Here is a 10,912-nt window from a genome sequence, read left to right as displayed (position 1 = left end):
TTTCACACCGAAGGGTGTTCTTATCTCTGCTTAGCTTTGGGATGTAAGGAACTGATAGCAAAAGCCAGAACAAAAGTTTTTGATAACAGAAGTCAGAACTGCTGCACCCTTGTCCTGACCCATGTTTTGTTTAGTATTTAAAGTAAAGTAACACTGTTATGGAGTTCGTCTCTATGGCACAAAGCCAGAACGGCAGACAAGGTAAATCATTTTATGAACTACTTGTGGTTCATGTTACTGTACAGTGTGTCTTGTCCCAGCCTTTCAAAACCTTGCAAAGGGGTGACTCCTGACAAGCGCCACACGCTGTCTCACACACATGAGTACTGGCCCAACACATCACTGCTAAAAGCCATTTACAGCACATGGAATTCTGTGGGTGTTCCTCCACCTGGTCACTTGTAATGCAGTAAGAGTATATGAATGAGAGTCCTAGCCTTAGGCACTTGCATTTCAAATGTCTATTGGTTCAAATGTGGGAAGCAAAGTTTTTTCACGTTATGTGGCAACGGAAACAAAGACCTCTTGTATGGTGTTGCAGCTATATAAGGCAGTTTGTTTTCTATTGGGTAGGACAGATTTATTGCATAAATTCCAGCTGAAGCATCATACTATTCATTGTTTTTACTGTTAATTATTTATTACTTCAGAAAAGGTATAAAAGAGTTAAAGCTGGCTCTGAATTTAATTCAATGATTTAACTGTCCCTATTTCAGAGAAGAGGGCTGCTATAGCAATCCCGAACTGCACTGAACTTCAGAAATCACTGGAAGTGAAGAATACTTCGGATAAGCGGTGAGTAGCGCCTAGAAGTTGGACTTGATACTTTGGAGCAACTTCTCAAATTTGGCAATCTTCTCAAGGGTTTGACTCGGGTAGGGAGGAATAGATTTATTTTGGTATAAACCAATTTTGTGAAACTTGTAAACAGATAATTTCCTGTGCTAGTCAAGTACTCAGCTTCTATATAAACAGTCATTAACTCTGAAATCTCTGTCTTCCTCTCCTGGTTAATAGATGTCTATGGAAAATAGATTTAATTTTTGCCACAATTTATATTTAAAAAAAAAAACAACAATGAAAACACTTCATTTTGAAATAGAAATTCAGTCTTTCTCCTTCTGGGTATGAGAGATCAGATTGTGACTTGTATGAAATCCAGATACATTAATTCATCATCTTGTAAAGACACTTTAGGACTGATACTACAGATATAGATAAAACAAGACAGACACATTTTTAAACACTGTCAACTGATCACTTAAGAGAACAGGTATTTCTGGAAGCTGGGGTGTCTACAGTATTTGAGATTGACTCTTGCTAAGTGGTTCAGTACCATAGGAATGCTCTGTGCCAAATCAAAGTCATGATACACCTGACTCCAGCAATGGTATTTTAATATTGCCAATGTTTGACATTTTTCATAAGCAATATAAGAAGTATTGATTTGTGCAGTCTCACTTGCACCAGAATAGATCTAGCTTAACAAAAATACTTGAGAAGAAAATAATCCCTCACTTCTTAATGGAGTTCCAGATCACCCATTTTAACCAGATAGTTGTGTCACTTATCAGGATGTAATACATAAATCATTCCTGATTTGAGGGACACAGAAACTTGAAATGTGTTCTTCACATTGGGTGCTCTAGTTAATCAATCTTTTCATTAATCAATGGTGGATATCTTTTGTGTGAGTGTGCATGTGTGATTTACAGAACCAGGGAGAGAAGCACGTTCATTGAAGTACACATCGCAGACTAGTGACAGAAGCATCTAGCTGGAAGCACAGGGAAGTCCTCAGCTTAAGCTTGTTGCCTTGCAAGGATGGCTCCTTTACTGAAAGGCACAAGTGGTCAGCCACAGAGAATTTCGGCTGTGAGCTGAGTGGAAAAAGGCAGCAGCAGTAGCTCTAAAGCACATAAGCTACAAGATAGGAGTGAGATTCAAAACTTTTCTCCCCCGTCTTCACCTACCTATTTCCAGTACGATACATAGGGAGCCAAAGTTCTCAAGTTGGACAATTTTGCCTTCCCAAAGGCAAAGATTATTAGATGTCAGTCTACCATGGCCCAATCGGACTTACTGAGTCCATTTGGCTTATTTTTCCGCCAAGTTTTCCAAAGCTTTGGGATTCACACCCTATTGCAGCACCCTATTGTCTCTCTTAGTGCTTCTTTTTCTCATTTTTAGAAGAAACCAAAGTATTCTGTGCTATACCTGAAAGAGGTTTACTCCAAGGGGTGCAAAGCAGTCCCTTTCCATCCCTGAGAGGCTGTGCTGGTTTATAATTACAAGTGAATTTTGTCAGCTGGAAGCCGCCCTTCTGACTTCCACATTTTCCCTGTGTGTAGCAGTGCAATGTTGACACAGACATAATCTTTCATTAGCGGTAATATATTTTGCACTTGGGAGACAGACATAGAAGCTGTGTATGCCCATCATGAGGAATTTGTGTCAGCAGAACTTTTTATATCACAGATAAATTGCCTGAAGCTTGCTTGTGTTGTGCCTTGGGTGGAGTGACCAGTGGCTTCGTGTAAGTCCAGGGCACCTGAAGATGGCAAATGGGCTCTGACTGGGTACTGGCCCAAACAGTGTTTCGCACTCAGGCTGGACAACAACCGTAATCGATCTGTTCCAGGTCTTATACTCTTCTTAGTTTGGGGTTTTTTTCCTTAATAACTGTGACTTATAACTCAGCTTTTCTGAGGTGGTCAACCTTTTGTGACTTTGTCATCTCACATAACAAATACGGCTATTTAATATCTGAGTTCATCTGACACTGCTCCCTTTGCCCATTTGCTTTTTGTGAACACGACAGCTTTCCGATAGCTTTTGTTTTTCCTGATTTGCATTCAGTTAACGAATGCTGAATGTTCAATAGAAGTTCAAAACCAAACCTAGACTACAGTAGGTTTATTCAGACCTCTCTCGAGTCAGTTTGCTGTGCCCAGTCATAATGCTCCTGCTCTGGGAACTGCTGAGCCATCCGTGCCAAGGCTAACAAGGCCAAGCCAAGGCTCCAGCTGTAGGAGTCAGTTGGATTGCATGTCTTACTAATGAACTCAGCCTGTACACTGCTAAATAAACTGCTGGATAAGTAGGCAGGCAAACTGCAGCTCTGTTTGTAATGCTGGAATGGAAGGTGCCCCCTGGCCTGACATAAAGGAGCCTTTCCAGATTCATGGGTCACCTCCTGACTAACAGTACAAGCTAGGGAGCAGACAGATCTAATCTTCCACAATAAAGAATGAATAACAAATGGATATTTCTGGATCCACAACTTAAGGAACTTCCCTGGCACTAGGAATATGAACTTCAGGAGGAAGGAATACACTTTTCTGCCCTATTTGTTAAAATTTTTCAGTGAATAGCCAGCAGCAGCAGCAGTACAAATCTCAGACTTTCATTCCCCTAGGTGGAATGTTGCTTCTTTAGATTTTGTCAGACACTGCAATCTGAAGATCAGGTTTCTGCTTGCTGTATTCATGACTCTCTTCCCTGCACACAAATCAACAAGACTGAAAAAGTAAGATTGACAAATCCATGCAGGTTTCTTATTTTTTTGCATCACTTTGGATATCTGTACTGGATATGGTAACATTTCTTTTTCTAGAGTCAAGTGGATATGTTTAAAAAGTTGTGAAACTAGGGTTACCCAAAATAGTGGAGGGGAAGTTCAATCTGAACACTTCTGCAGGTGGTGCACTCTTAGCAATTAAATTTTCCAGACACAACAGACATATCTGCAAAGTGTTTTAAAGATTGCTCAGAGAACAAGAGGAGGATTCAAGCATATGTAAAAAAAATGCAGTGAAGGCAGACACAAGTTATCCTTGCTAGTGGCTCAGCTGTGAGGTTGAGACGTGTCTCCTTAGATGCCTAGCAGATTGCGTCTGACTGAGCGTGTCCTGTTTCTGTTTCAGTGCTATGCCTCACATACTCTTTGTCTTGTAAGCTCTTAAATTCCAGTTTGATGATGCTTTGTTTGTGCTCTGTCAGAATCTTTATTAATTTAATTATCTACATTATCTATATATGACATACTGTATAGCATGTGATTGCTGCAGTGAGCAAGTCTGACATTATTTCTGGTATGCTTGTTAAATGTGGCATGGGACAGGTGAACTCTTTGAAGATGAGACCAAGCATCTCTCCTATAAAGTGAAATAAATTTGCCTTGAAAGCTCTTTTTGAAGACTAATTTAGCAGGAGTTGAATAAGGCCCTTTGCAGCAGAGAGAAAGGATTTTCAGGTTTTTAGTATTGACTGCACTGGGAGGCAGAGAGGGAAGAAGGTAATTTTTCTGGCTTTAGTGCTTATAGGATGCTGTCTTCTCTCTAGCTTCTCTTACTTAAAAGCTCAGCCTGATTTCTTGGAACCATCTGATATAATGGCCCCAGCCCCGTAAATGGCAGTACTCATATCAGACAGAATTTCTTCTGAGAAAACCTCTTGTATGTGTGACAATTTCCACTCCAACATGCTGCTTCACTAAATTGACTGTTACTCCCCATGTGTCATAGCTCACTGTCTTGTAGATTCTTGTCTACAAGACAACTTGCGTTCAAGATCAGATCTATTGTTACCATAATGACCTACTAAGCAGAGATCTTGAAATGTGATCATCTCAAGATGTTGAGATAGAAGAACCCAGTAATCCATATTCCAAATTAACTGAACAGACTGATGGACTGCCCAAGATGTTGCAGTGAAGCACAGTGTAAATAACAGATAATCCATCCTCTCTGAAAGCCCAGAAATCAGTTTAGTTTCTTAATAAATGATGATTAAAATGTCCTTTAACATTATTAAAGCACACATGGTGATGTTCAGGCAAGACTTTTCTTGATAGACCAGTAAATAAATTGACTCCTCCTTTGCAAATGCGTTGGGGCAATGCCCCAGCTAATACAAGGTCAAATAATCATTAGAATGACACCAGCAATTAATCCAAATGTCGTGGCTGCAACCCAACCACAATAATGTAGTTCCACCTGACTACCTAAACCCCTTTTGTAGTTGAAGTGGGTCTGATGCTCCTATTCTAAGAGAAATAGTGCATCCACTGAAGGGCCTGATAGCATAGTTTTTTCCCCTTCATTCTTTAGATGTGCTAGGAACTACTGTGCCTGCTCCAAAGAGCACGCTGCCCTCTGACTAGACTACTTAAACACAGGTAGCATTTATATTTTGGTTGCTTTTAACCGGATTCAGTTTGGTACTGCTACGCCTTCCTGAATGAGGATCTGACTTTTGAAGGGATTAGCTAGACTTCAGATTTATGATTTCACTAGAAAAAAACACTTTCCCTCTTTTCTTCCTCAGCTATTACCTAACAAGGTAACGGAATGGAGAACAAAGAGCAAAGCAACGGTGAGATGAAAGAAAATAAGGCGGTGAAGAAAAAAAAGGTGAGTGAATTCCCGAAATATTCTGTCAACACATTCGTTTGCTATCTGGGGACTGGAGGCAGAAAATAACTATTTGGAACCTGTATGAATACTTGCAGGTACAGGCTCGGTGTCCTGAACACATGAATGCTGCCGTTTCCTTTCTGCCTTTGGTACCTGGAGTGTTAATGGACTTACTGTGAGGCTGCAGTTAAGTCCATTAAGGCCTCCCATTTTTTCCTGTGTTTCTCTTTATATGTACGTCTGGTTTTGAACTAGCCAAAAACCAAACCATTCTGGGATTACTTGACTTTAGCATAGGTTAAAGCCTTCCTTTTATGGGAGAGACTCTGTCACTGAGGACGGTGGTAACATTTTGGAGCAGAGTTTCAGTGCCTTCAAAAGGAAATTTTGGGAGGATGTATTCTGTGGAAAAAAGCTTTGATTTTGTCTCTGACACCTTTCTTATACAAGAACCTGCAAAGCTGTGTATTCTTCCCCCTTTTCCCCTTCTGCTCTGACATGTAAGAGAAGAGCAAAATGATGCTTCTTTCCATGTGAACATGGAGATTTGAGCAAGGGGAAGCTGCCAGGATGAGAATTTGAGGGGTGTAGGGAGTAGCGTGTGTTTCGTTTCTGTAACTTACTAATGGCGATTCTAAAAGGTCAGAAACTGTGAGTGTGTTAAGGTGAGGAATTACGTATGTATTAATCACATGCAGCCGTATTATTTGTATTTGAGTATGAACTGAACTACTTGTGCGGCGCTATTTAAAATGAAACGAAATAAAACACAGGTGTCTGATCCATCTCAAATACACGCCATGCATTCCAGAGGCTTGACTCTCCTAACTCAACTTTTACTGCTTATGACCATTCAAAAAGATTATAAATGATGTCCGAACCACCTATCTATGCTGATGTTGCTCAATACGTATGATATTTTTACATATTACCGAGTAGCATCTGGCTTTCTATTCAAACACCGCTCGGCTTGATCTGAGCCAACGACACTTCAAAGTTGCTGCATCGTAAACCGCTTTCAAACCTGCAGTGCTCTATGGCGTTACTTACCGTGTCTTTGAGAGCGCTAAGCCAGTTGTGGGGTATGTAGCATGTCAGAAGTGGAAACTGCACAGATTTACACCAATATTAACTGCAGTCATCTGGGATGAAGGGCCCAGATGCACTTAATACTCATCCATGGCCAACTAGAAGGTGTAGTTTAACTCCTAGCAGTTCAAAATTCCCATGTTTCCAAATAGGCGCCTTAAAAGTAATAGCTGAAAGCGTCTATCTTCCCCGGGTCGCATGTCTGATCACCATCTGTTTGTTACACAGCAGCGCTGTGGCGCGTCAGATCTAAACCTCCTAAGGCTGTGGAAACATCCGTACGCCGCGTGGTTAACATCTTAATTGGCTACAGGTCTTGTGGTATAGTCACTTTCCAGCCTGGGAAAACTCTTCCCCTGCTTCCCCCAGCGCCTGGCTCACAGAAAGGTGGCCCGGGTCGCCAGCCGGCACCCGCGGCGTGGGAACCCCCTGCAATCCCGGTCCACTCGGCTCCGTGCTGGTGGTGGTGGTGGGCCGTGATGAACACCCCCGGGCGTGACACTTCCCTGCCCTGGAAGATGCCCTCCGGGAAACCCCACGCAGGGCGGCGGGCACGCAGATTTTCTTAAATAACGCCCAAGCAGAGCAGATAACTGAGGGTGGGCTCCGCCATCCTCTAAGCCCTCTCAGCCCATCTGCCTGCAGCCCCCCGACTCCCCCTTCTCCCGGGAGCCGCGGCCGCCGCCGCCCCCACCCCGGGCACCCCTTGAGCGCCAGCCGCGGTCCCGTGTCCCCCGTCCCCCCCCGCCGCCTCCCGCGGCCGCGCCCCCGCTGCCCGGCGGAGATGCGCGGCCGCTGCGCACATGCGGCAGCGGCATGGAGCGGCCGGCGGGGGCCGAGGCGGCCACGCTGGTGGCGCGGGGAGAGGGGGGCGGCCGCCGCCGCCGGAGCGTAAGTAGCGCGGTGGCGTCTCCCTGAGGGTGTTTTGTTGGGGAAACGATCGTGGCTGCGCCGGGCGGTGGGTGATCGGTGGGGTTGGGGCGGGGGGAGAGCCCGGCCTGCGCTGCCCGCGCAGGGGGACGATTAACCGGGGAGAGGGTGGAGGGGTGGTTTCAGTCCTTTCCCAGCGCGGCGGGGAGGGGGGGACAGGCGAGGCGGGTGCGCGGTGGCAGCCGGGGTGTCTCCCCGCTAATCCCCCCCACCCCAGAAGCTCAGGTTGCAGAGCGGCGGCGCCGAGCCCTTCCCGGCTCGGAAAGTTGTTGGTTGGCGGTGCGGGAGAGGCCGGCGGCGGGCAGAGCTAAAAATACCGGCGGCCGCCCAGCCGGGACCCAGAGGACGGGCGGAGGGCAGCGCCCGTACCGGCGGAGCAGCCGCCCCCGCGGTGGGAAGGGGACAAGGCGAGAAGCTTTCGCCGCTTCTGGCCGAGACCACCCCTGTCGGCAGGTCCTCAGGGCAAGGGCGAGCCCGGGGGGAGAAGACGGGAGGGTCCCCTTGTCCCCCCCCCTCCAGCTTGACGGGCCGGGGTGCCACGGGGAGCACCTGCCGGGAGCGCCCGTCCGTCCCTTCTCCCGGCCGGTAGCTCGGTGCCTTCCTAAAACTGTATCTCTTTAAGGGTGTCGGGTAAGGTGCTGCAAAACCCAGGTTCCCAGTAGCAATAGAAAGTTTTATCAATATCCCTTTAAGAGCATGAAAACTTCTTTGTGTACACTTGGAAGTGTGTTTTAAGTCTGAGAAGGGCTTTATAACTAACTAACCAAACCACATTATTCTAAACTGAATATTTCAGTTTGAAAACTGAAATGCAAACTGTCATGCGATTAACAAAAAGACAATGTAAGGCTTATAGAGGCCGACAAATGCCACCCTGAAGGACGGGAGTTGGGAAGAGCATCTTTGGGAGCACGGTGCCCCGGGATCTGTGGTAAGACCGAAAATGCAGGCTCTCACGCGTAAGCATTTCCCAGGTATCTGGAGGGGCTTTGCTGTGAACGGACACGCAACTTTCCCGAGTGAACACTTATTGCTGTGGTGACGGTCACACCTACCTGCCCTTGTGCGACGCATGAGCACACGGGTGGTGGTGAAGGAACACCTATGAGGGAGGCGTGGCCACCTTCGTGTTTCCCGGTCACTGTAAAACACGTTGGTTTTTTTTTTTTCCCCCTTTTCTCTTGTAAGTGTTGCCACAGGGTTAATATTCTTCTGAGCAACAGTAATATATATATGGTTGTTGGGTTTTTTTGCATTCTTGCTTCATTGTGCTTTTGTCTTTTATCTGGCATTGCGGAAGCCTGAGCAAATATTTAAAACAGTGTGTGAGGAGACAGGTCATGGAGAAGTTGAAGTTCACATTCCAGGAACTGTAAAACTCTGAACCGAGTAAGTCTGAGGTTTTCTGCAGCAGGCTGTATATTTGAAAAGTTCTCGGTATTGCAGTAGGCTCTAAACCCAACTGTTCGCAACACTTGAAAATAAAGTGGATGTGGGCTTTTGTAATTTGCCAGCACTCCTGTGAGTTGTCCTGCATTATCTTCCACTTAGCCTCATGTGCATCTAATTTGCCTGTGCTGAAAGGTTCAAGCATTCACTGGAGTTTTTAATAAACCCTAGGCTGTATGGTCCAGATCGTTTTGTTTGAGGGATTTTTCTGGTGGGTCTAACACTGTTGGAGCAGAGCCCTTTAGCAATATGGCATCAAGATCACCACGTAGCACTTGTGAACTCACGCCTATCATTCGTGAACCCGTTGGGAGCACCCTTATAAACATCCAGGAATAGTCTCCTCGGTGTCATTAGTTCAGAGTCGTAGGAGTCCCTCCTACGTGTCGGAGCAGAGTGTATGCACAGCAGAGAAATAATGGGCACATAATAAGAGGTGTTACCACAACAAGCTAAATAAAGCCTTGGGTCAAAATGCCTACTTCTTGCTACCAAAGCAATGGTGTGAAGCTTTGTGTGTGGGTGGCAGGTTCATTTTAAGAAGCTGGCTAATAATAAGAAATTGCCTTTGGCTTATGTAATGAACTCAACGGGATATGTTTCTTACACAGGGCTTTTCCCCCCCCACGCCCCCCCCAAACAGTTCTCCCGACTTGACTGAAAACAGGCTGGTTAATGAACTGTGTAATCTCTTAAAAAGTTCCCACATCATGTGGAAGAAGTTAAAAGCGCTCGGCTGTCCCACAGGGTGTGTTTTAAGCCCCCAGGAGTGGCAGCCACGGAGCGTGGCAGACCCCAGGCAGGCTGGGCTGTACGCTGCGGTCCCTGCCCTGGCACCCGAGTATCTCATCCCTTCTTCATCGATCAAAGCGAGCCTGCGACGATGGTGTGGAAACGTCCTAACGGCCACGGTGTGTTCACTTGCCCAGCTGTGCCTCTCCTGAGGCTGGTGGAGCTCGTTCCGGCTCATCGTCGCTGCTGCTATGCCGTGTGCTGGCTGCACAAACCTAGTTCGTGCTCCGCATCTTCGTTTTCCAAAGCAAACGTACGGCTTTGTGCAGTGGATGGAATGTATTGACTCATTAACCTGTTGTGTGTGCTGTAAGTGATATGACCGAAGCTGAGTTTATTAGGCCTGCTTAAGCAGGTCTTTCTCATTGAGGCTTCAGAGGGTGATGAGACAGTGAGCTGTGCCTGAGATTCTAGATTCTTAGTGGAGGGGTTTTTTTGTTTCTTCTAAATTCAAAACACGTTAAAGGCCACCCACTTTAACGTATTCAGAAGTCAAGAAAGTTGAGTTGTCTTCCATGATGTACAAAATGACATTCACAAGCAATCAACCAGCCACCAAAACACCAACTTTAGCATCTCTTGGGAATGACAATGGTCACTTCTGCTGCTCTCTAATCCGGTGGGAGAACTGAGTGGCAGAAGGTAATACTGGGGAAGGTGGAAAGGACCCTGAAATGCAAAATCTATCAAATTGCCTGAGTGAAAGTGCAGTATCGAAGCAGTGATACCTTTTTTTCAACAGCTGATGTGTAAGAAGAAATTGTTAGCAGAGGTGGGCTAGGAACAGGATGAGGGGGATGAAGGGAGAAGAGCCAAGAAGAGGGATACAGGTGTGTTGCTGGGGAAAAAAGGCGAATGGTGTCTCCACCAGAGTGTGCATGTGTGGCAGTAAATTACTGTTGGAAACTTGCATTTGGGTTACAAAACCTAGTTTGTAGCCATAATTTGATTTTTTGGGGGTCACAATTTCACTAATCCTTACACTCGGAGTGGGGGGCACATCATTTCCCAGGCTTTCACCTAAGTCAGGTCTACCCACCAATCTGTTGCGTCAAAGATGCGCTACTCCTTGCTTTGTTGCGTTAATGGTGTGTCGCCAACAGTGTCCTTTGCCGAGAGCATGCTTCTCCAGCATTTTACTTTTTTGGTGTGGGGGCTGATGGGACGCTTGCAGCAAAAAATCTGTGAGGTTGAAAGAAGTTCAGATGTTCACTTATGCCTCGGCAAATACTGTT

The 10,912-nt window shown here is 45.8% G+C and overlaps 1 protein-coding gene across 3 annotated transcripts in view; it reads left to right on the top strand.

The window, feature by feature from the left end:
- The first annotated feature begins 5,351 nt into the window (after positions 1-5,351).
- The window catches only part of SLC2A9 (solute carrier family 2 member 9), a 106,069-nt gene continuing 100,508 nt past the window's right edge, over positions 5,352-10,912 (top strand). Inside the window, exon 1 of one of the 3 annotated variants that reach the window (XM_074147207.1) lies at positions 5,352-5,399. In XM_074147207.1, coding sequence (XP_074003308.1) covers positions 5,352-5,399 — 48 coding nt within the window. Of the gene's footprint in view, positions 5,415-7,322; positions 7,398-10,912 lie in introns of those variants that run through there. The other 2 variants (XM_074147206.1, XM_074147205.1) reach the window with 2 other exon arrangements.

The sequence above is a fragment of the Numenius arquata genome, chromosome 5, assembly GCF_964106895.1.
Source record: "Numenius arquata chromosome 5, bNumArq3.hap1.1, whole genome shotgun sequence".
Taxonomy (NCBI): domain Eukaryota; kingdom Metazoa; phylum Chordata; class Aves; order Charadriiformes; family Scolopacidae; genus Numenius; species Numenius arquata.
Note: the sequence above shows the minus strand (reverse complement) of the source record. Positions and strands in the feature narration are given on the sequence as shown.